Here is a 23,375-nt window from a genome sequence, read left to right as displayed (position 1 = left end):
AGCTAGCAGGAAGTGCATACTGATGGTGATAGTAGGAAAGTTGAACTGGGGCAGGAGGTAGGAGGAAATTTTGCATCAACAAAATAGTAACAGTTTCTTAATCAGAGTTTGTTGCCATTGAATTTGCACTATTGTTTCATCTGGAATTCATAATGCCTTCCTAAAATTACACCTAAGCTTTAGGGGCAAGACAGTCCTTCTGCCTTCAAATCCCTTCTGGACCACACACGTGTTGATAAGGTCTTGGCTTGGAAGGAAAGTAAAGTTTTGGTGAAGAGTAATACACTTTCTTCAAAAAGCTGTGTGAGAATATGCCGTCCTGTGATGAGGGGAGGTGTCCAGTGAGATCTCCCATTTGTGTCTTGCCCTGTGAGGAAGCAGACTGTCAAATGCTATTATGTAATTAGTATTTTATTTCCGTGAAAGTGTTCCATTTTGGCTAGCTCTGCAAGAAAAGGTGCCAAATGCTTTCTGACTCTCTTGAATTAAATGGGATAGCTGTCCCACGTGCCTCGTATCTGCTCCAAACTGGCTTCAAGTAGCTGATGTTTATCGTGGGGATGCAAGGCCAAGAGCACAGTTGTTGCATCCAAGGAAGTCACTCCTCGATAGTTCTCTCAGTCAATGTAAGATCATTAACAGGGCTGGATAATTACACACCTATTAACAGAAGCAGTCATTATAATCGAATAAGGGAGGAGAATGGTATTATTAAATGTCACGCTCTAGGGTGTAAAGCAATCATCTGCAAGTGCCACAATGAAATTGTGGCAAAACACTCACAGGAAACACAGAGGTGGGACAGATACCTTTTTTTGGTGACAGCAACAGGTGGGGATGACTAGAAACAACATATGAGGACTAACAATCCATTTTAGCAAGCACCCTGGTTCAAAGAGAGCAGCACTGCAGGAATGAGCTAATACCACACTGGGAGCACTGCTCTGCAGCAGCCCATCGCTTTTTGACGAGTATCCAAGCTGTACTGCGAAGGCATCGGTTTTATTCCAGCAATTGATCTGACAGAGAGGAGAACAGTCATGCTAGATGAAGAAGAATTACAGTTTCTCTGTACCATTCAGTTATGAGCCAAATATCAAGATGTGTTCCCTCCACAACCTAGCTCACTGAAGAATCCTGATTGAGGGGAATTTAAATATTAATTTCTAAAGGAAGGGTATGAAACTAGAGAATTCAATATTGAAGGCGAAAAGGAGAGACAGTAACTGATTTCCCTTCTCTCTGTGGGCATATTCAGCCCTTGATAACATTGGCAAGAAGGTGGACAATCCATAAACCCCAAACATCTGGGCCAGTCATTAACAGTTTCATTAACATAATCACATGCCAGAAAGTCTTTAGGAACACTAGAAAAGAATACCCATGCTTACCAAGATTTGGAGGGTGGTGGTGTGTTGTTTCTATGAAGGGTAACAAAATACCTAAGAATAGACACGTTAACTCTAAAGGATGAGGATTCCTAAGAAGAATAGTATTTGACTCATGGCAAATGGATAGCTCCTTGTCTGGGAGATAACCAAACCTTTGTGTAAGTAACCTAGGTGGGACCTTTGGCCCTTTCACAAGTGGTAGTTTGTCATTTCTCTGGGGATTGGCACACGATGCTAAATGAGACCTTCTTTCACCTAATCCGCTGCAGAAAATAAAAAGAAGGGAAAACTGAAAGTTCAAGGACTAAATGGCAACATAACTCAGCATAAAGGAACCCTGTGTCACCAAGGGTTGCCAATGAATACTGGCAAGTTCAGTTACAACTGCCTAATGCTCTTCCTATTTGTTTATGAACTAGAATGTCAGATTTTCATCACAAGGCATAAAAGCCTCCCTTCTTGATCCCATTCTATCCAGGGAGAATAAAACAACCAATCACTTGCAAAACACTGATGCATATGAAGTGGAAAGGCATGGAAAACATTCTGTTTCCTTCCTGGTCTAGGAGAAAGACAGTTGCGCCACAAATATTAGTAATATTTATTAGTAATCAGTTAAGACCTCCCCAAAAAGGAGAAGGGAACAGGAAAAAGTGTCACATCCTGGTCTTCTGAGAGGCCAGCTGAGCTGCAAGGCACTTCTTATGCAGGGCAGACAGTAAATCTATCATCCATAGCTGGGCTTGTCAGATTCGATCAGAATTGGCACTTCCACCACCTCTTAAAGCCAGGACCAGAGTTCCTGCAGTGAGCTCATCTTTTCATATTCTTTCTTCTTACACTCTTCTTCCACAGTAGCAGCATTTTTCTTATTGTGTAACTTATTTAAAGGGTCTGAGGGGAAGACAAATCTGTAACAGATCCTGGCTGTGTCTTTGCGATCTCACTTTCATTTCCCTAATGGCTCTATTGTAATTAGATTTGCAAAACCAGCAAAAGGTCTCATTTTGAATGGCAACAGCTGTTGACATCAAGATTACATTGAATAATTTACTGGTTTAATTTTAGCTGCTAAATACTAAAAGCCTCTTGTCCAAGATTATTTCACTGGCTGAAGTTTTCTCTTTTTTCCCCTGGCTGTCTCTCCATTTCTTTGTATGCTGGACACCACCAACCATTTCACTGAAAGACATTTATAACTTACATGGCCCATGCAAAACACTAGTTGTGTACTATTATTTTGTTGCAAAGATTCTTAATTCTGGCTTAGATATGTTGGCCATATATTTCCAAATGTAACAAGTGATTTTGGGCATTTAGACAGGACTTGATGCTCAGACTCAGACTCCTCTACAGAGTCTAATTTCAGACAAACCCTTTGCATCAGCTCCCATCTGAGAAAAAGAGGGCAGTAACACTTTTGTCTCACAGTAGTGCTGCCGGGTTAGCTTGTCAATACCAAGGATCAGAGATGAAAATTCTGTCAACACGTAAATACAAAAAATAAAGTAATTGTACAGGCTTACACATATGTAAAGTGTCAATGGCAGCATTTGGTACAAATCAGTGCTAGCCAGAAGAAAAGCTAAGAGCACTGCTGTGAAAAGTTTTCTCTATTGTTTTCAAAAGGGGTGTAAGCTTTTTTTCTGATAAGCTGCTGGACATTCATGACTGGAACCTGAATGTCACAAGAGACCTGGAAATCAAAGGTTACATTACTGATGCTCACACTCTGTTTTCAGGAGCGGGACAAGTGCTTTACCAAGCCAAACTGTATCTAAATCATGATGTGCTATAAACAGTAAATAGGATGGCTCACTTGACAGAATTTGCACTTACCCTTGGGTGCAGTTTGGATGACATGGATGGCACTCACGATCCTCATCAGCATATTTAAAAATGAAGCTGTTGGCCCCCTGTAAGCCATCAGGACATTTTTCCACACAGTTTGGACCATCCTTAAAATGGAAACACTTTGTGCAGTGGTCAGGTCCCTGGAGAGCACAGAAGAAAGAAATACAGTCCATTCAAGTTACTCTGTCTTTTCCTGCTGCACTAGAATCCCAGGTTCTGGCATGACAGCACACTCAGCAATAACTGTAGTAACATTTTCTTCCCAACAAACAGTGAGTTAGCTGTGTGGCTGCAGTCTCTGTTAGAGCAGCACACGTATAAATGCTGGTGCTTTTGGCCATAAACTTATTCTGTAGACCATAAGACTAAATTCCAGCTTCTAAACAGGTTTCTCAATATTATTGGTGTGATTGAGACATTTCCTGCAAGACTGTTCAATACTGAGCCATATTTGAAAAGCAACTGCAACAGCCTTTCAGTGGGATCCCCTACCTCTGCACTCCAGAGTTACTTTCCACACAGTTTTCTCCCTATGGTATCTGGTCACAACAACACGAAAGAACTACAAGGTCTACTCCTTAATACATATGTAGACTAGACAATTAAGAACTAAAAGCCAAGGCTCCTGAACAATGTAAAAGTAAAATTTTAAAGCTGTGATGATATGCCAGTGTATAATCAAATCTGGTATTCATGTTGGGCCCTGGTCTAGAATTTTATGTCCATGAGCCCTGCTACAAATCCAAACTTCCCTCATGAGTTGAATACTTGAAACATTAGCTTCTTGCTTTATGGTTGTGTTTCACAGAACACAGTATTGCAACAAAAATTATTAAGAGAATGATTGCCAGCATAATGCCTTTTTTTTTCCATTCAGTAGGTACGTCACAGAAATAAGCAAGTAAGTTAATAGTTAAATTTTCTCAGTGGTGAAGAGCCTAAAACACAACTCCTCATTGCCACATTACTTGTGACTTTCAACCCTGGCAATATACAAAAGACCAAAAGAAAAAGACAACTTCTATCTCAGGAAGACTCATTGGCCATTATAAAGGTGACAACTGCAATTAACATCCATTTAGGCTGCATAAAAAGAATTCTCTATCAAAACAACCTAAAAGGCTAACCTAAGTAAATAAACCCAAACAAAATATTTTTCAAGCTGAGAGATTAAGCCAAATTCCTACACTTTTTGGTGTGTGGGGGAAAAAAGTAACGGAAGTTGTAGTAGAAGAGAACAGAATTGAGTATAAAGAATGAAAACAGTCATATAAAGAGGGCATTCAAATCGCAACTGAATGCGATCTGGCATTTAAAAACCTTGTGCATCTGAACCGCTTTTTTTTTTCCCTACATGCAGAATATACATATTTTCTGCCTTTCTTAACACTAATTTTCAATAGCTGCTCTAAATTCTCTAAGTAGAAAATGACTGTGCTTTAGCACACTTTAACAAGCTAGGCCATAATACACAGAATTTTATTCTTACCGGACCATAGCACGTGATCATGTTTTCTTCCATTTTTTCACACTGGGGATCGCATTCCACACAGACAGAACCATTTGCAAATTCTCGAAATTCCCTAGGAAAATATTTTGCAGGCAAGTTAAAAGAAACCAAAAGCGAGACTGAAACTGAGATACAATGGCTAGCTCTTCACCTGGTAGAAATCATTTCAGCTTCACTAAGGTCAGCAGACTGTGCCAGCTGAGATCACTTCTGTTAACATTATGTTGCTTTACACCAGCTAAAAATCAGGCCCCATCAGCAACCTCATTTATAGGCAGGTGAAGCAGTAGACATCTTGTTTACCAGTATAAAACTAGGGTGTTTTTTTCTCCTTTCCTTAAGAAATAAAGACCTCGTTAACAGGACAAAGCAGCTCATTTCTCAATTTTTATCTATGGAATTGTCCCTCATGGCTCAGATTCAGGAAGCCACTTGTTACATGTGAGACATCGCTATCAGATAGGAAGGGATTAGAAAGAGAACTGATCACAGTGCTGTTCTTGTTGTTTTAGTTAACTCCTGTTTTAAAGCCCATTCTCCAAAAGGCTCATAACTTTTTCATCAACAACAATTCTAGACTGAGGTCTGAATCTATAAAATGTCAAAACAAATCCTTTTGCTCATTTATTTCATGTATGCACAAGAAACTCACCCAAGTGATTCTTTTTTTTATTATTAACCACTTAGTAAGGGGGAAAAAGTAGTGGTAGTAGGTGGGATTTCTTCTTTCAAACACCAGATGTCTCATTTCAGCTTCCAGTTGCCACTCACAAGAAAAAACTCCAGCACCTTCTCCACACAATTCATCCAACCTTCTTCTAGGCTGAGATGAATTAATACCTGAACAGGCCCCTTCTCTCCCACTAACCACAGACAGAACCTGCGTGACTAGCTCAGACTGGACACCTAAGCTTTGGATCCCATCTTGTTGTATTAACCAGTTAAAGTATTTGCATTAAACAGTTAAAGATGTGCTACACAACTCATGTTAGTGGGCTTTAGTAATATTCAGGTAAGGGTGAAGGACTCTGTGCTTAGTTTATCCATATTCTCCCCCCTGCTTCTCTACAGCCATTAGGATCTATTGCACTGATACAGCTGAGGAAAACCTTACTTGACCATGGTAAGTAAGCTCACCCTACGAGCTTTCCTGTTGAGGACTAAAAAAGAAGTCAAATATATCTGACCCTACCCTGAGGTACCACTGCTGCCCTGTGAGATGAATGCGTGGAGATCTGAAACAAACACATGAAAAACTTCTCACCAAGCCCAGGTCCCAAATTACTTCACATATTTAGGAAAGAGCTGAGCCTGTGGAAAGTGTAAATACCATTCACTAATCGATACAGATCAGAACATCCTGATTTGAGCGCTGGTCATGAGAACCTCTTTGTGATCTCACTGTGATAGGCTTCATGGCAACACCAGCCACCAAATGAGGTCCAATATATTCCGGTGCATATGAGAACACATCTGTGGTCTGCAACTCTTTTTTTTTTTTTTTTTTTGGGTGTGGGTGTGTGTTAAGCATATAAAACTGTATCCTGACAAGATTTTTTTTTTTTGCATGAATTGTCCAGATAGAAGAGTTTAAAATATTTTCACATATAAATGAAAGTTCATTCCATACTCTTTCCATAAAAATTACATGAGTTGGCATCCAAGACAGAAAAAGAAAGAAACCATACAGTGATTTTATTTTCAATTAGCAGTTTGAGTTGAAAAACATAATTAAAATAATTTATTTTTTTTATCTTGACTTTAAAAGAGGTGCCAGGGACCTTGCCATACTGCTATACAGGAACTGAAATTCTCTACCTGCTTCCCTCCACAGCCTAATGATGAATTTCTTTTGCTGCAGCTAATATAAGCAGTTCAGCTCTATTTCTGTCACAAGCCAGACTCAGCCACTTTGGCTGTTGCATATGTTTCTCCCACCCATCCTCCAAAAAAGATGATGCACATGCATGAGTGGGACAAGGAAAGGGGGGGAAAGAACTCATGTTGGTTTTATTATTTATATTTGTGTGTACACATACGTGGTGTATTATGTAAAAAAAAGAGTTTTCCTACTTTGAGTTCCTTATTTTTTATCACACGCCTAAATCTAACTAATTTGAAAGAATGCAATTGTTATGTGTTTCTGAATAGGGGTGTCAATATTCAAGTAGGGATAAATGTTGGGTTTTTTAGTCTTCACCTAAATCAAACTGTTCACATCATCACGAATGCAAAAGGTGCAAGGAACTTTTGATGTTCCATGAAAATTTTAGTCAGCAGAATACTAGATGAAGCTTATCCCCTACAAAGGAAAGGGAAGTAAGCGGAGCAAGAGGCCCCCTTGGCTCAACCATGAGCTCCTGGGTGTGCTCAAAACCAAGAGGGAAGCGTACCAGAGATGGAGAAGTGGAAGATTATCCATTGAGAACTACAAGGGCATTGCCAGAGTGTGCAGAGATGCAGTTAGAAAAGCAAAAGCCCAGTTTGAATTGAAACTGGCCAGAGATGTCAAAAATCACAAGAAAGGGTTCTAGAGGTATGTAAACTACAAGCAGAAACAGAAGGAAAACACAGGCCTACTGTTAAACAGAAGAGGTGAATCAGTCACCAACGAAGCTGGAAAGGCAAAGGTTCTCAACACTTTCTTCACCTCTGTCTTTACCAACACTGTTGGGTCCCAGGCTTTGGGAATGGAATTCCAGGTTGAACCAAACATAAACCCACCACCATCAGTGAAGGAAGAGTTAGTGTGTGAATTATTACAGGAGCTTGACCTCTACAAATCTGACACCTGACACCATCCACCCGAGGGTGTTGCGAGTGTTGGCTGATGTCATTGCGAGGCCACTCTCCATAATCTTTGAGAAGTCATGGAGATCAGGGGATGTCCCAGAGGACTGGAGGAAGGCAAATATTACCCCTATCTACAAGAAGAGCTTGAGGGAGGATCCGGGTAATTATAGGCTCATCAGTCTTACTTCAGTCCCTGGGAAAGTTATGGAACGAATCCTCCTGGGGGCCACCACAAGTCAATGAAGCACGTGACTGGGAAAAGCCAACATGGCTTCACTAAGGGCAGATCGTGCTTGACAAACCTGGTGGCCTTCTACAACAAAGTGACCTGCTTGGTTGACATGGGGTGAGCGGTGGACATTGTCTACCTGGACTTCTCCAGGGCTTTTGATACGGTTCCCCACAGCCTCCTCCTGGAGAAATTGATGTGTTATGGCCTAGACAAGTGGTCTGTGCGGTGGGTGGGGAATTGGCTGGCAGGCCACACCCAAAGGGTGGTGGTAAATAGCTGTTTTTCAAACTGGCAGCCTGTCGCAAGTGGGGTTCCCCAGGGATTGATATTGGGCCCAACATTATTCAGTATCTTCACAAGTGATCTGGGTAATGAGATCAAGTGTAGCCTGATGAAGTTTGCAGATGACACCAAATTGAGTGGGGAAGTAGACACTCCGGAAGGGAGAGCCACCCTGCAGAAAGATCTGGATAGGCTAGAAGAGTGGGCTAACAAGAACCTTACGAACTTCAATATGGACAAGTGTAAGGTCTTGGGACCTGCGAAAACATAATCCAGGAGTGAAGCACAGACTGGGATCCAGCTGGCTGGAGAGCAGTGCTGAGTAAAGGGACCTGGGGATCGTGGTGGATAGGAAGCTCAATATGAGTGAACAGTGTGTTGCTGTGGCCAAGACGGCCAATAGGATGCTGGGTTACATCAAAAAGGGCATCACTAGCAGAGATAAAGAAGTTATTATCCCACTCTACTCAGTGCTTGTCAGGCCACACTGGAACACTGTGTATAGTCCTGGTCCCTGCTATACAAAAAAGATGTGGACAGGCTGGAGGGGATCCAGAGAAGGGACACCAAGATGATCAAAGGACTGGGAAGCCTCCCAAAAGGTGATAAGCTGGGTTTGTTCAGTCTTGAGAAAAGGAGGCTTAGAGGAGATCTCATCACCATGTACCAGTACCTAAGAGGTAGCTACAAAGAAGACGGAGACTCTCTTTTTACAAGGAGTCACATGAAGAGGACAAGGGGGAATGGACACAAGTTGCTCTTGGGGAGATTCCAACTGGACATGAGTGGGAAATTTTTCACAATGACAACAGTCAACCATTAGAATAATCTCCCCGGGTAAGTGGTTGACTCTGCCACACTGGACACTTTTAAGACTCAGCTGGACAGGGTGCTGGGCCATCTTGTCTAGACAGCGCTCTTACCTAGAAAGGTTGGGCTACATGATCCCTGAGGTCCCTTCAAACCTATGATTCTGTGATTCTTTTTACACAAGTTATATTTGGAAATACTTAAAATTTACCCCACAACGTGTTTCACTCAAAATCACTAATATTGGCAAGGAAACCAGATATTGATTAATGTAAAACCAAATTAACTTATTAAAGTGCTGAACAATGTAGTCAGCAACTTTAGGGAGGAGTGCAAGGGAAATATCTTACCCATCATACAGGTTACAAGAGTCTATGCAGGTCCTTCCCCTGATGAAGCGCTTGCAGGAGAGACACTGGTCTGGCCCTGGACCCCAACAGCCATCACTTGAGCATAACTCATGACACACCATTCCATCAGCAGCTGCAGAGAGAGAGGATACTATCATTAATTTACACATTCCTCTGAAATCCAAAAGAAAACATTTCATTCAGCATTCTGCCATACTCACAAAAGTAAACAGAATGTTCAGATTTTCTAGAAAGATAATAGGAGAAAACCAGAAAATTATCATCATACCACTACAGAAACACACTGTGCACTCACAGTTTGAATACTATACACACTTCTGGTCTGTTCCTTTCAGAAAGGATATAGTAGAGTGAGAAAAAGGCTTAGAAGTGCTACAAGGATCATGGAAACTAGAGAAGAGCTTCTATACCAGGAATAAACAGATGAGTAGCCTTAGATACAGGTGAGAAAGAACATGATAAAGGTCTATAAAATCACGAATGACAAGAAGAAGATAAGTACACGTGAAACGATTGTTCATTGCTTCTTCCAAGTCCCTCATGGACATTCAAAGAGACAGGAGCCCAGTAGGGTTCAAAACTGAGACTTTTTCTTCATAGAAAGTATAGATCAAGCTGCAGAATTCCCTGACACAGGACATACACGGTAAATGCCCAAAATCTAAAGGATTTGAAAAAACAATTGTCCAAATACATATAAAGGCTATTAAACTAAAATACAAACTACGACTTATCGTGGTTTTACTCCAGCCGACAACTAAGCACCACACAGCTGCTCGCTCACTCTGCCACACACCCCCTGCCCCAGTGGGATGGTGGAGAGAATTGGGAGGAGGGGGAAAAAAAAAAAAGTAAAATCCATGGGTGAGAGAAAGACAGTTTAATAGAACAGCAGAGGAAGAGAAAATATAATAATAACAACAACAACAAAATAAGTGATGCACAATGCAATTGTTCCCCCACCCGCTGACTGATGCCCAGCACATCCCCGAGCAGTGATTGCGGTCCCCTGGCCAAGTCCTCCCAGTTTGTATACTGAACATGGTGTCACATGGTATGGAATATCCCTTTGGCCAGTTGGGGTGAGTTGTCTCAGCTGTGCCCCCTCCCAACTTGTTGTGCATCTCCAGCCTTCTCAGTCAGAGCATGGGAAGCTGAAAAGTCCTTCACTAGTGTAAGCACTACTTAGCAACAACTCAAACATCAGTGTGTTATCAACATTATTCTCATACTATATCCAAATCACAGCACTACGCCAGCTACTAGGAAGAATAACTCTATCCCAGCTGAAACCAGGATACTACCTCTGAACTGAGGACTCCCTGAAATAAAACTTACTGATGATGGGGGAAAAGTTGAAGAAAAGTCATTACTAACTGTGGTTTTTTAAATCGTGTATCGCAAAAGCACACGAAGAGCCAAAGAGCCTTTATATTAAAACCCCAAAACCACATTCAATAAACAATTGTCCCCGTCTCAAAACGAAAATTCATCTTAAATAAACAAAATGAACAAAGGGTGAGGGGGAAAGGTTGTTTCAAACAATATAATTAATTCTGTATTTTTATTTTACATAAATTCTTCTCTGCATAAATATCTAGATGACTGTGACAGATGGAGAAAGTAAGCAAAGAGCAAAAAGAAAAATGTTATCATTCCAGCATCTGAATAAAGTCTAGTTGCACAGATTCAGCCAGACCCTGGCATGTGAAATGGTAGATCTCTTAATCTGAATTCACTCTTGCATGATGAAACTTTTTATGCAAATGGTTATATACTAGATTGAGTAGATTAAAAATAGCAAAGAACTGAAATATCAGAGATGGTAAATACATAAACACTTGGTTTGGTGTTTTTTTAAGCCACTGGAAACAACTTGACGGAAGTGCCAAATAATAAATTATAAGTAGGTTTGCTGGTAGAATTCTACCACCCCTTCCAACGATGTAGCAATGAAGATGTCTGGTCCAGAACAAAACACACATACTCTGAATACAATTCTGAAACAGCAAGTGCATATGCCCAGCACACATTTAAAGAGAGGTAATAGCAAAAATCAACATAAAATCTTTTTGCAAAATGCAAGAAGCCCTCTGGCAGGTTTATATGAAATAAAAAGACAGCAGTTCTTTGCACACTATTTTTATTAACTTTTTTCAGTAGAGCAGCACAGCTGGGTGACTGGAAAAAAGGCCCTATTTTCATCCCAGGTTACCTAATGGTCTTGTCTCCACTGTCAAGGCTGGAACAGTGTAGTTAGGTACTGTCCATTACAATCTACCTTAACAATTAAAGAGTATACTGAGTTTTATTATCTGAGAAGCACAAAGACCTTTTAAATAATGAAAGAGTCAGCAGAAAGATGCTTTCTGCTCTCTACAGCATGTTTTAACACTGGTTATTCTGTGCTGTGGCGTATATAACATCCCACATTTGAACCTCTGCATATCTGTCATAGCACTCTACTGTACAGGAGAGCACACTGCTTCACACAGCGACTCTCTCCTTAACTGCTCTTTAATCACTGTTTTTCATCATGCAGCATTGTTTGATGTTGTCACCATGTTTGTCGAACACATCTTTCTGATCTATACAGCATGCCTAGCCTACGTCCTCTTCTGTTTCCTACAAGGCAATTCCTGCACCTCCTTTTGCCTGCTGACATGCAGGAAGTTCATGTCACACTGGCAGGGTGCTTTCCTTTGATATACACTACCTGTCCCGTCTCTCCTCCCACTGTTGCCCTGCTTTTTGGCCACTGAATTTAACAGAAAGCACCTCTTTCAGAAAAAAAAATGCAATGATTGTATGCATGGTTTCTCTCGCTGAGCCTTTGTAGTGAGCAAGCAGGAGTGAAGCTTCTTCCATACTTCCTTTCTTCTTGCAACAGGACATTTTGCTTTATTGAGATTGAGAATGGCAGGTTTTCATCTACCTGTTTCTTTTTCTGCCTAGAACATTTTCATAATTCAGTGCCAAAAAAGGACATTTCACCTTTACAAGCAGCACAGGAACCAAAGATTCCATGCCTTTGCAGGCAAACTGATCCAAGAACAAGAGATTCACCAGCATGCTGCCTACTTGTACAGCGCTGTTGCTGACCCTGCATGGCTCTGCTGTACAATACCTGCAATTCTGTAGGTAGATGAGCACAAATAACCTCAGACATGAAAAGTCTGCACATTCATGTCTTATCAAGGCTGGAATGCTTGAATACATATTTTTTTTTATCATATGTACTTTCTTAGTAACAACATCTACAAATTGTTCAGAAGTATATTTTTGGTTTTTCTTTTGCCTCAAAGCTCAAATCAGGTACAGCCAAACATAAAATAATTAAACTTCGGAGTATTTTCAGGTGTTCACCTAACTTCCCTTAAAGTGTATTAATTCTCAGAGATTCCAGCACAACAAGAGAGCTATTCAGCATGGCATTACATAGAGATGTCTCTATCTGTGGTGTCTGCCACACCACACAAAGCCAGTATGAGCAGAGACGAAAAAATTCAGCTTTTCATTATTGTCCTAACCCTAACTTTTTTTAAGTGTGGTGACATTTTTGTAACAAGTACCAGATGTCAGTAGTTCCACTATGCTGCCTCTGACTAAACTTCCTAGAAATCAAAGGAATTAGGCGAAAGCTTTGTATTAGCAAATGCTACATGTGTAGCCCATAGAGTTTCCTTTTTCACCTACTTTTAGACATTTGATGTATATCTCAGTCTAATTCTGGCTTTGTGCAGTACAGTTCAGGAGCCACGCTGACTTGGTATTAAAGGCCAGTTTTGGCCTATTTCATGTTCATTGCCTGCAGAGGCACCCAGGAAAAAAGTTCCAGGTGATACAGCTGGTCATTTCAGGGGAACCCCAATTACACCTTAGAGTTTACAGCACACTTGAGGGCTCCCTAAGAGCAGAGTCCAGCACTTCCATGCCTGGTCTGCCAATCTCCCTTGATCTCACCCAGTCTCATGGTGACGTGTGACTGACACTGACCAGACAAATACACAAGTCCTGCCTCACGTTGTCTGCCACAGGCACACCTGGGATCAACAGACAGCTTCAGGCTCAAACTGTATCAGCAAATAAAAAAAAAGGAAAAAAAAAAAACAACTAACCAACCAGAAACTATCACAGTTCTAATTGAGCAAACATTTATTCCTATTTACAGGGATAGTTTTATTTTCTAGTCAATTTGTCATGCAATAAAAAAACCCAACACCCTGCTTTGGAGACCCCTTTGTTCTCATTTTCAATCTTAAGACTATTAGTAATTATTCTGATTTTGTTTTACACACTCGTGTCATTGAAAGGCATTTTCCTATTTGCTTTCTCATCTTTTTTTGTAACTTTAAATTGTGTTTTATTCCTAGTGATTTCCTTTCTTTTTGCTGTTCTCAGCTGTCAGAGTACTCTGGGATCAGAATTTACTTACACACGCATGCACGCAGTATTGCACTAAAATATCCCTTCAAATAGCAAGTGAGACCATTACAAAATAGCTCAAAAAATATACTGAGTAACCTTATGCAAATAAAATGAGAGCTTTTCAGTAAAGAAAATCATGATTATCCTTTTGAAATCTAGCCAACACAGTGCTTGCGGTCTATGAAAAAAGCAATAGAAAAAAAGTATCACTATTTCCTTCTGCTTTTTTCTAAGTCATAGAAATGTTTTCATAAATGAATCTTGGCAAAAAGGAAGTGGGTTTTTTGACAACTTATAAAAACCCATTATGCTTGTCTGTCTTCCTCTTCTTTAATTATAGGGATGGCTAAAGAAATGTTTCAATTTTAGACACATTATTTGGCATTTCCATGGGCTGAGAACGTTCTGAAGCTCCAGCATATCACACAGCCATATGTGGAAGGAAAGAACAATAATGCTTTTGACAGGAACTCATTTTCATCGGGAGTTTTAGAACAAGTGTTCATTCTTTATTAATGGGGTCACACAGGTTAGAAGCAGGAAGGTTCAATGTTTTTCCCCAACCTAGATAGAACACAAGAGAATTAGCTATCTAAAAAAGGGAAAATTATTGTTATTTGGCTATACATTTGTGGGCCTGATCCAAAGCTCCGTGAACTCAATAGAAAAGCTCCTGCAGACTTCAATTAGCTTTGCATCACACCTGATAATGAATGTAATCATTTATTCAGGTTGTTAATTGGTGGCTAAATTGGCATAATTCATAACAATCACATTTGTAACAACCTTTGCCTAAAAAGGTTTCACTGTACACTGCAGGTGTCACTAAAGCTGAAAGGAATTATTTAAATAACTTTGTATAAGAGAACATTTTTTCTACATTTATTTAGTGTGCACTCATATTTAACATGAGTCACCTCTGACTGTTCCATAAAAAAAAAACATTCTGGGAAAAAAAGGGCAGATTCTTCACTTCAGCACAGAGCAATGGTAAAATCTAACTACCAGAGCACATTCTCTAGAAAATAAGTTTAGAGGCATTCATTCTGCATTAATAACATTCATAACAAAGTAAGTTTTATGCACAAAATGTCCTTAACATTACAGTTTATAGTAGTAGACAACTAAAAGTCTGCATTAGATGAGAGCTTCATGCACTGCATTGTGGATAAATGCTCTCCAATTAATTTCCACTTGGCTTACCAGTTTGAAGATGTTCATTTGCCATCTGAACTCTTAAACAACCTTAGGAGACACTATCAGACTATGCTAAAGGTGCAATGGCTGTTGAAGCCTCAACTTGTCCCTTAGCCTCAAGTCTTCTGTGACCTGCCCCCAAGCCTAGGCGTCTTTTAGGGTCTACGCAGTTCAGGATTCTCTTGATGATCATGTACTGCCGTGCCTTCCATGGTGCTCTGCCTCAAAGGTGCCATTTTATTCTATGTTCCCTGTGCACACAAGCTTGGACACTGACATTTCTATCTCTGAATGTGTGTAGGGAGAGAGGATGCATTCCTTCCAGGTACCCAGCCCTCTCTGGCCCTGCATGGGACATTATTAGAAAGACAACACAAAGCAAAAGAGCTTTCTTGGGCTTACAGACTTTTTTTTTTTTTTTTTGTCAGAAACCACACATATGTTTTGCTCCTGTATTTTCAACATTCTACAAACAAGTGAAGTCTGCCCTAGGCTTTTAACCAGCTTTTGGAAAAGCCCTCTTGAAGGTAGTGAAATATTTGGTGACTATTTTAACACTGTTAAGAAGTGGCAGAAATAGCAAGATGAAAAAATTGATGGTATCAGGAGTATAAAGTATATTTTGTGTGTTGGATAATTCCGTACCATTTTCAACTGACTGAAGTCTGTTGTCTTTATCTTCCTTATTAAAAAAACCCCAACAAAACAAAATCAAAACAATCAAACCAGAGTTCTGCCAAACCCTATAATGACAGTGATATCTCAAAGATGAAGCATTGCTATAGACTGAACTTTTCAACAAAAATTTTACTCCCTCAAAAATTTTTTTAATATTTCCTCACTGACTTATACAGTCAGCTGAAGACAGCAGTAGATGGTATGGAAAAGCTATTGCCATCTCGTGATATATCCTAGAAGTCACTTAAATATGATGCTGACTAGATCTTGGAAGCTCTTACATGAATTTTAAGAAAAGCTACACATGGATATTAAATGTTAGCTGTAACTTGCTTTAAGCCATTAACTATTACTAGGTAGTGACTAAAGCAAAACCAAGCTGATAGTGATTCAAAACATACAAAGGAATAATAATAAACACACCTGAAAGTGGCTGTAATAATTAACATGGTCTAGACTGGTTTCTTCTCTGGAAACCATGTGAAAAAAATCTTTAATGGATATTTATTAACAATTCATACCCTGCTAGTTACCATGCAAGCAGACAGTATTTCTACCATAGAGGATGGATTCTGATACTGCAAATATTCACTTATGCATTTCCCTTCCCCATTGTAATTAGTCTTATTTGTCACTCAGAGAGGCATAGGCATCTGCCCCAGCATCTGCAGGATTAGGGTCCAGAACAGACAAAATAACTGAAAGGCAGAAAGTGAAACCCTAGAGGCTTGTCCTCAGATGCCAAACATTCAGACAGCGGAAGATCCAGAGAAAATTCTCCTAAACCCCAGTCTGTTGGCCTATCCTGAAAATCACAGATGTTTCAAAGGATGCTGTAGAAATGCACCTGGCTCTAAGGAACAGTTCTGCCTTACTCCAAGTAATTGTGAAGATTTTAGTTAGACATCTAACCTGCAGCAGAACCCCTTGAACTCCAGAGAGGTGCTGACTGACAGACAGAGTTGAAGCAGCAGGATAGCTCTTTTCATCTAATGCTGACTCTCAAATGGCCACAAAACATTAATCAATTCATTCACACAGATGTGCATAGAGACAGAAAACCACTGCTCCCTGTTAGGATTCAGGAAGTCAACTAAGACACTGCCTTCTGATTGGAGTAACTTGGCTCCTAGCCTACGTTCATTATATACCATCCATTTAATGAACAGGTTAGAGTCCACTTTTAAAACTAGTGCCTTTGTACTGCAGCTTACATTGTGACTTCTTAAAATGAAATGAATGAGATTTGTTTTCCTCATGAAGATTCCCTTGGTGTTAAATTTTCACTCTTTAGGAGTATTTTTCTTCCTGGAAAATGATGAGTCTTTATTATAACAAATACTCAACACTGTAAAAGCCAAATAAAGCTTACATTTTCCCTTTGTGTGCAAATGTAGTGACAAAACATACAGTGCAAGAGGATGATGTAACAGTATATCCAAATTTCCGTTTGCCCTGGAAGCCTACAGTCAGTAGTTGTGGCTGCTTCAATGGGACTCAAACTTAGCAATCACAGGAAAGGGCAAAGAGGTATTTGACAAAGGAGTCCTGACAAGTAATATGGGAGTATCTTCCAAACTCGGCAATGTGCGCTGGCAGCCCAGAAGGCCAACCGTACTCTGGGCTGCATCAGGAGAAGCGTGGCCAGCAGGTCGAGGGAGGTGATTCTGCCCCTCTACTCAGCTCTGGTGAGACCTCACCTGGAGTACTGCGTCCAGCTCTGGAGCCCTCAGCACAAGAAGGACATGGAACTGTTGGAACGGGTCCAGAGGAGGGCTACAAAAATGATCCGAGGGCTGGAGCACCTCTCCTATGAGGACAGGCTGAGAGAGTTGGGCTTGTTCAGTCTGGAGAAAAGGAGGCTACGGGGAGACCTGATTGCGGCCTTCCAGTACCTAAAGGGGGCCTATAGGAAAGATGGGGAACGTCTTTTTAGTAGGGCCAGCTGTGTTAGGACAAGGGGAAATGGTTTTAAACTAGAACAGGGTAGGTTCAGGCTAGAGGTAAGGAAGAAATTTTTTACAATGAGGGTGGTAAAACACTGGAACAGGTTGCCCAGAGAGGTAGTGGAGGCCCCATCCCTGGGAACATTCAAGGCCAGGTTGGATGGGGCTCTGAGCAACCTGATCTAGTTAGCAGTGTCCCTGCTCACTGCAGGGGGGTTGGACTAGATGACCACTAGTGGTCCCTTCCAACCCTAAACATTCTATGATTCTATGATTCTATGAAACTACTGTGTTCAGCTATGTCCCCAAGCTCTCAAAACCAGTGAAACAAAAGGGACACTATTCCATGAAGGGAAAAGCACCTTAGGAAGTTTACCTGAGTGGTTTTCCACTGTCTTCTAACATATCATAAATTATAGAGAGCTTAAGCAAAGAAGTAGTACTACTGTATGAGACATGGGGCCTATGTTCTATCCTATTACTGCTTATTTTATTTTTACACTAAATCTCTAGCAACGCAAGACAGCTGGTTGTTCTTTCATTAAATGATGCATCATTATCAGACAGCTATAGCCAATCTGCTGGTAGAAAACATCAAAGAGCATCAAAAGCAAGATGTTTCTCCCCCAGTCAGCAGTTTTTCCTATGGAAGAGAAGAATCTTGTGCCCTCTGGAAGGTTCACAGGTTCATGTATCTCACAGCAAGATGGGACCACTAGGATCCTGGAATATAACCCTAGTGATTCTTGCACAGTCATCAAGACCTTGTGCTTCTTCAGACAGATTCTGTTCTGTCAGTCGAAATTCCTTATGTGAAACCTCAAAGGGCTAATTCTTCCCTGTCATGACATACAAAATGCACTTGTTACTAGACTGCTATCACAGAACTAGGTTCTTCCCCATCACTTGATCCTATACCACTCCAACACTATCAAGGAAAAGCAATTAGCAATTCATGATCCCTGGGCAGATGTGATTCTCCTTCTTGGCATTCTATTTGCCAAATTATATACCATTTTTCATAGTAGGCTTTGCTGGGTGGGAGCAAAGGGGGAGAGCAGGAAAAAGAGTGCATACTGGAACTACAAGCCATCTACAAATGCTCTAGCTGGCAGGACTGAAGGCAGTAATTATTCATGGGAAGTCAGAAGCTTTCCTCCAAGTTTCTAAGGATCTGACAGTGCCAGAAAATACATGCTTTTCCTTTACAAGGCTGCTCTGACTCAATGTTCAAATAATATTCCACTCAGAAGAACTCAAAGCAAAGAAAAAGCTTTGAGATGGAAAAAACAAAAAAACCCAAGAGAACATTAAGATGGTACAAAGCTCATGGATGTTGAACAACTAGAGCTAATCCAGAACAAGATAAAGTTGGGTGTTGAAAATAAAGACCATGCAACTTTCTTTGTCCTGTAACTGGTTAACTCATTTCATTATTCAGGACTACTTTTGAACATTTTATCAACGCTTTCATTCCCACAGGGTATTATCATCACATGTTTGATCATCTCTGGATGATGAAAAGAGCTATGCTACTCTCACAGACAACCACTTGGATTCATTTACTCATGCCTTTGGCTGGGTTAGAGCAATAAGGACACCAGGGCATGAAGCTGTTCAAGACACAGGACACCCTTGTGCACTTCCTCACCACAGAAGTAGCAGCAGACACTACATCTCTCCTCCACCTTCTGTACTGCCTTCCCACAAAATGTTCTACCACATGTAAGGGTCTAATCCATAGTTTAACTGCCTACACCAAGGACATCTTTTACAAATACACACATAAACTTCTACCAAGAAAAGTTTCATTCAACACATCCTTCTGTCTCACATAACAGGATGTTTACATCAAATGATAAAGTATGCTGCAGTTTAAAAGCAGGCAGTGGTCTGCTGGACATTAAGAAACAACCCTTTCCCTCTATACCCTCAGGCCCAGCCACAATTAAATTATCTGTATCAACCGCAAGAGGCATTTCTTTAACCTTCACTTCTTTAACTTTTATGTACAGAAAGAGCCAAACAATAGTAATAATCACAACAACAACAAAAAGCAAACCAAACCCATGCAGAGACCTACCAAACAAGACTTTCCACTTCATGTAGCTCTTACATGGCAGAAGAGATTAGAAAAATAGCTGAGCAGCAGTGATAAATGTATAGTTCTATTTCACCTAACACTGGAATACTACATACTCGTACTACAGTGATGAGCACAGCCCCAGATTCTCTCAAAGCATAACAGAATAGTACTTCAAAGGGAAGGGGAAAAAATAAAGAAAGAAAAAAAGAAAAAAAAGCTAAGAGTAGGACCACAGCCTGAAAAAAAACCCCAATGCAAACATTTGTGGCTGGTCAAAGCACAAAACACAGAAATATCACCTTAAACATATAGTAATTTAATGAATCTCCTCTCTTGCTAGCAGTCTAACAGATGCTTAAAGTGAACTGTATTGCTCCTACAAAATGACTGTATTAATGCAATTTGCTGCCTGATTTCTGCATAACCAAATTGTTTCATCTGCCACATAGCATTCCTTTGCTTTTCAGTACTATGACCTCAGTCCAGGTACGGGCACATAAGCCTTCCTGAAAGACAATTAGGCCCAATTAAAATGAATCTTCCTTATCAGATAGGTCAAGTACAGAAAGGAGGAACCTAGTGATCAAAAACAGTCCCAAAAGTCACCTTTCTGGATTAAGACAGGGCCACTTTGGTGAAGAAGGATAGGGGAAGAAAAAGATGCTAATCTCACTCCATAAAGAAAGGGCTGTAGTTTTCAAATCTGTAAAATCAGTGCCTTTCATGAACACTACTTTCGCTCCACATTTATGGTGTTCAGAATTGATATTTGTGAAACTTGATCTCTAATCTGGGAAGTTCACATCACGGTAAGGAAGCAGTGCCCTCTCTCATCTCCCTTTCATTTGTTCATACCTTTAAGCATTTCATTTGCCTATACATCTTCTCAGAGGCAGACTGGGACAAATTCTTAGAGTCTGTAATTGACCATAGCTCCACTGATGTCCATGGAGCTCCAAGAGACAACAGCTGAGTTTCTGGCCTGCTCACTACACTGTATCCTGTCAGTAGCTGTATCATTTTTCCCCCATGTGAGCTAATCATACGCAAGAAAATTTGCACTGAGCAGTAGTACTTACTGCAGTTCTCTGCCTTTTTATTTCGATGAATTACCGTCTTCTGACTGGGTGTGCTGAAGAGACTGGTCCAGTTGACAGTGTGGTAGTAGCACAAATTGCTGTTGTCTGTTATGTAGATGTTGCCAGCACTGATTTGCTTCAAGGACTGAAACTGCAGAGAGGTAATGCCTTGTTGCTTTAGGATGAGTAAGGAAAGGCCACTGTAATGAAAACAAAAGAGATAACATGAATTAGCTCCAGAAGGCAGAAGTTTTCAGAGCTGGTTGGGAATTTCCCACTAGAATTAGTTCCTAATGTCACGATCATCTTTCTGGCAAACTGAAATTTGGTCAGAAAAGCTATTTTTGGGGTGACACAAGTATTTTATGAGTCAACATCCAGTTCTGTTGCCTAGAAAATTATGAGCCCTGTGAGACCTGTGATACTGCAAGCTGTGATGGTCACAACACTAGGCCAACTGGACCAGCAAAACACCTGAACTAATTCCATTTTATCCATTAACATGTTTTTCAGATAAAGTGCTGTTGAGAAAACTGAATAAAATCCAGATTATTTTTTTTCCCTAAGACAACAGAATTGATACTATGATAGTTCATATGCTAAGGAGAAACTGACAAAGTCATCCAAAATGTATTAACATCTTCTGTCAGGCATCAAATTAATGTCATTTATAGTAATACAGGAAGAAATTGTTATTTTCAAGGAAATTTTTCCAGCCCACTTTATACATTTCATTTTTCTTTTGTTGTAATATGTGGTTATCTCCTTTCTTCATCAAAGGAATGGTAAATGATTGTCTGTGTAACGCAGAAATGACTGTACATATTTTATGACTAAAGATTAGTGAAGACAATATCCAGTTTCTGGGCATCCTTTAAGTTATTGTATTTTAATGGTTATAATTGTTTTCCAGCTGTTCCAAATAAAGATTGCTGCTTCCAAACAGAATGTTGGGCTGTAATTCAATCTCAAGGTTTCAGTGCTATTCATAATCTGCTTGGGTTGCTGTTTAAGATGCCAGCAGAATCCCATGGATGATGTACTATATTTACAGCATGGGGAACCAGGGGGTGCTGTATTCAGATACCTTCTTGTGCTCCCCTCATTATTTCTCACCACATTTTCTTCTCTTCAAACCAATTCCTCCATACGAGTTTTCATATGGAAACACCTCTGGTAAAAATGGCACTACAGAGCTTATGTACACCCCACCTGCAAGGTACCTCAGTGATTTCAGTGTTCTTCCATGAATTTATATTTTATAATTTCTTAAGACCACATTGTTCTTTGGGCATATGAGCCTGCACATCCAATCTCAACCATATAAATGTCCTGATAAGGGGGCTAAGTCCTGATAAGGGGGCTAAGTCCTGATAAGGGGGCTAAGTTCTACTATTAATGTCTTTCAAGTTATGTTTCACATTCAAAAGTTATTTTAAACCATATGTACCTTCCAATGAGTTAACAGCTACAGCAATGAACCATGATGTTGTTTGTTTTTTTAAAAAATTGTTATGTTCAAAAGGTATTACCCATAACAACTGATTAGCAAAGATACTGCTAATAATACCTTGTTAACAGAGAAGAACATATCAATTTATGATGGCTTTCCCAAAGGATGCTGCATTCTGTGCTACTGAGCAAAGAATCACTGAATACTAGTAAAAAATGATTCCATCAACAAAGGAAGTACCTTACCTATAGAGAGCTCTTCCACCGATAGTAACCAAGTTAGAAAACACCCTGAAATCGGTCATATTCTCAGGCCATGACTGTATGTTCAAATACCCTGAAGGAGAAAAAGGCATGCATATGAACATCAATGACTTCAGCCATAAAGACTGCTTTATCACATACGTGAACTGGGATAGGCTTAGCCTATACATGAAAGACAGCGATGGTTTGAGAAAAAGAAATAAACAGGTAATGAACGCTGCAGCCTGTCTTTGAATTCATCAGGCTGCTCACCAAAGACAAAGGAGGACTTTAACAGTCACAGCAGCATTATGTCCACTTTCAACAGCCACAGTGAGGGTGAACATAAACACAGGCTGATATCTTGCAAGGCCTCCCAGCCTTTTCTAAACAGCAGCAGCAGAAAAATACGGTGATTTGCTGAATTAAGAGCATATAGTTTTAAAATGTGCTAGAGACTGAGGACAGAAGTTGAGAAATCCGTTGTGATGCACTAAAAGATGACAAGACTTCCCTGAAACAAAGAACTTGCATTCGTTTCTGAGTGAGTGTGTGTGTGAGGACTGTTCATCACCAGAGAGCATTCTCTGTATGAGTACGCGGGACTACTTATTTTGTGCTAAGAGACCTCTACAGAGTGTAATTCCCTATGACTTTGATTCAGTACTGGACTGAAATGCAGTACATCTTTAAGCACAGGGGTAATTCCACTTAAGTAGCAAAACTGAGACTGTCAATTGGACAGTGGGCTTAAGAATAGCGAACTACAGCCACCCAGATGCCAGATTATCTTTGACATTAATTAGGGGGAGATCTAGAGCTTACTTTCATTTTTTAATCACACTGGTTTGCTGAAATACACAACTTTTGAGACGTGATGCACGTGGGATAGAACTCATTTAAATGCCAAACACTTGTTGAGCTTCACCCAGTTACAATCATGCTGTAGCATCCAAAGATTTTTTTGTGTGCATGAAATAGGATTTTTTTTTAATTTCTCTATCTATACATAATCAGCAATCA

At 40.2% G+C, this 23,375-nt stretch overlaps 1 protein-coding gene across 1 annotated transcript in view; it reads right to left on the bottom strand.

The window, feature by feature from the left end:
* The window catches only part of ERBB4 (erb-b2 receptor tyrosine kinase 4), a 412,269-nt gene that overhangs the window by 154,335 nt on the left and 234,559 nt on the right, over window positions 1-23,375 (bottom strand). The window contains exons 11-15 of the mRNA XM_035891859.1: window positions 22,356-22,446; window positions 20,658-20,857; window positions 9,223-9,355; window positions 4,735-4,828; window positions 3,231-3,385 (exon numbers count right to left, since the gene is read on the bottom strand). Coding sequence (XP_035747752.1) covers window positions 3,231-3,385; window positions 4,735-4,828; window positions 9,223-9,355; window positions 20,658-20,857; window positions 22,356-22,446 — 673 coding nt within the window. The remainder of the gene's footprint in view (window positions 1-3,230; window positions 3,386-4,734; window positions 4,829-9,222; window positions 9,356-20,657; window positions 20,858-22,355; window positions 22,447-23,375) is intronic.

This window comes from Egretta garzetta, unplaced genomic scaffold (genome assembly GCF_000687185.1).
Source record: "Egretta garzetta isolate BGI_Z169 unplaced genomic scaffold, ASM68718v1 scaffold230, whole genome shotgun sequence".
NCBI classification, from domain to species: Eukaryota; Metazoa; Chordata; class Aves; order Pelecaniformes; family Ardeidae; genus Egretta; species Egretta garzetta.
The sequence above is the reverse complement of the archived record's forward strand: the minus strand, read 5'-3'. Positions and strand labels throughout refer to the sequence as shown.